General features: G+C 67.2%; 1 protein-coding gene across 1 annotated transcript in view; it reads left to right on the forward strand.

The window, feature by feature from the left end:
• CORO6 (coronin 6) overlaps positions 1-622 on the forward strand; it is a gene marked incomplete at its 3' end in the record, with an annotated part of 6167 nt that overhangs the window by 1281 nt on the left and 4264 nt on the right. The window contains exons 3-4 of the mRNA XM_009328667.1: positions 228-357; positions 440-618. Of these exons, the coding sequence (XP_009326942.1) occupies positions 228-357; positions 440-618 (309 nt within the window). The remainder of the gene's footprint in view (positions 1-227; positions 358-439; positions 619-622) is intronic.

Here is a 622-nt window from a genome sequence, read left to right on the forward strand (position 1 = left end):
TGGGGGCTGGGCCCTGGCTGTGCCCCCCCTCCCTGTGCCCACCAGCACCCCGAGTGCTGGGGATGCACCCCAGGATGCAGGCGCTGCTGCCGTCCCTTCGCCACCCTCCCCGCAGCCTGAGCCGGGATTAACTATGAGGTTAATTGGCTCCGAGGCCCTCAGCCGCTTAGCGCTCGCTCACGGGGTGATTCCTGCCACCCCACACCCTGCTCTCCGTTCCCCCCCAGGTGTGGCAGATCCCTGACTACGTCCCCGTGCGCAACGTCACAGAGCCGGTGGTGACGCTGGAGGGACACTCCAAGCGGGTGGGCATCATCTCATGGCACCCCACCGCCCGCAACGTCCTGCTCAGCGCAGGTAAGGGGGGCCCCGGGTCACCCTCCCCAGGGTCGGGTGGGATCCGTGGGGTGGTGGCATCCACCCCGTCGGTCCTCTGCAGGCTGTGACAACCTGGTGATCCTCTGGAACGTGGGCACGGGGGAGATGCTGCTGGTGCTGGAGGACATGCACACCGACCTCATCTACAACGTGGGCTGGAACCGCAACGGCAGCCTCCTCGTCACCACCTGCAAGGACAAGAAGGTCCGAGTCATCGACCCCCGCCAGCAGCAGGTTGTGGCGG

This window comes from Pygoscelis adeliae, unplaced genomic scaffold (assembly GCF_000699105.1).
Source record: "Pygoscelis adeliae isolate BGI_AS28 unplaced genomic scaffold, ASM69910v1 Scaffold347, whole genome shotgun sequence".
Lineage (NCBI taxonomy): Eukaryota > Metazoa > Chordata > Aves > Sphenisciformes > Spheniscidae > Pygoscelis > Pygoscelis adeliae.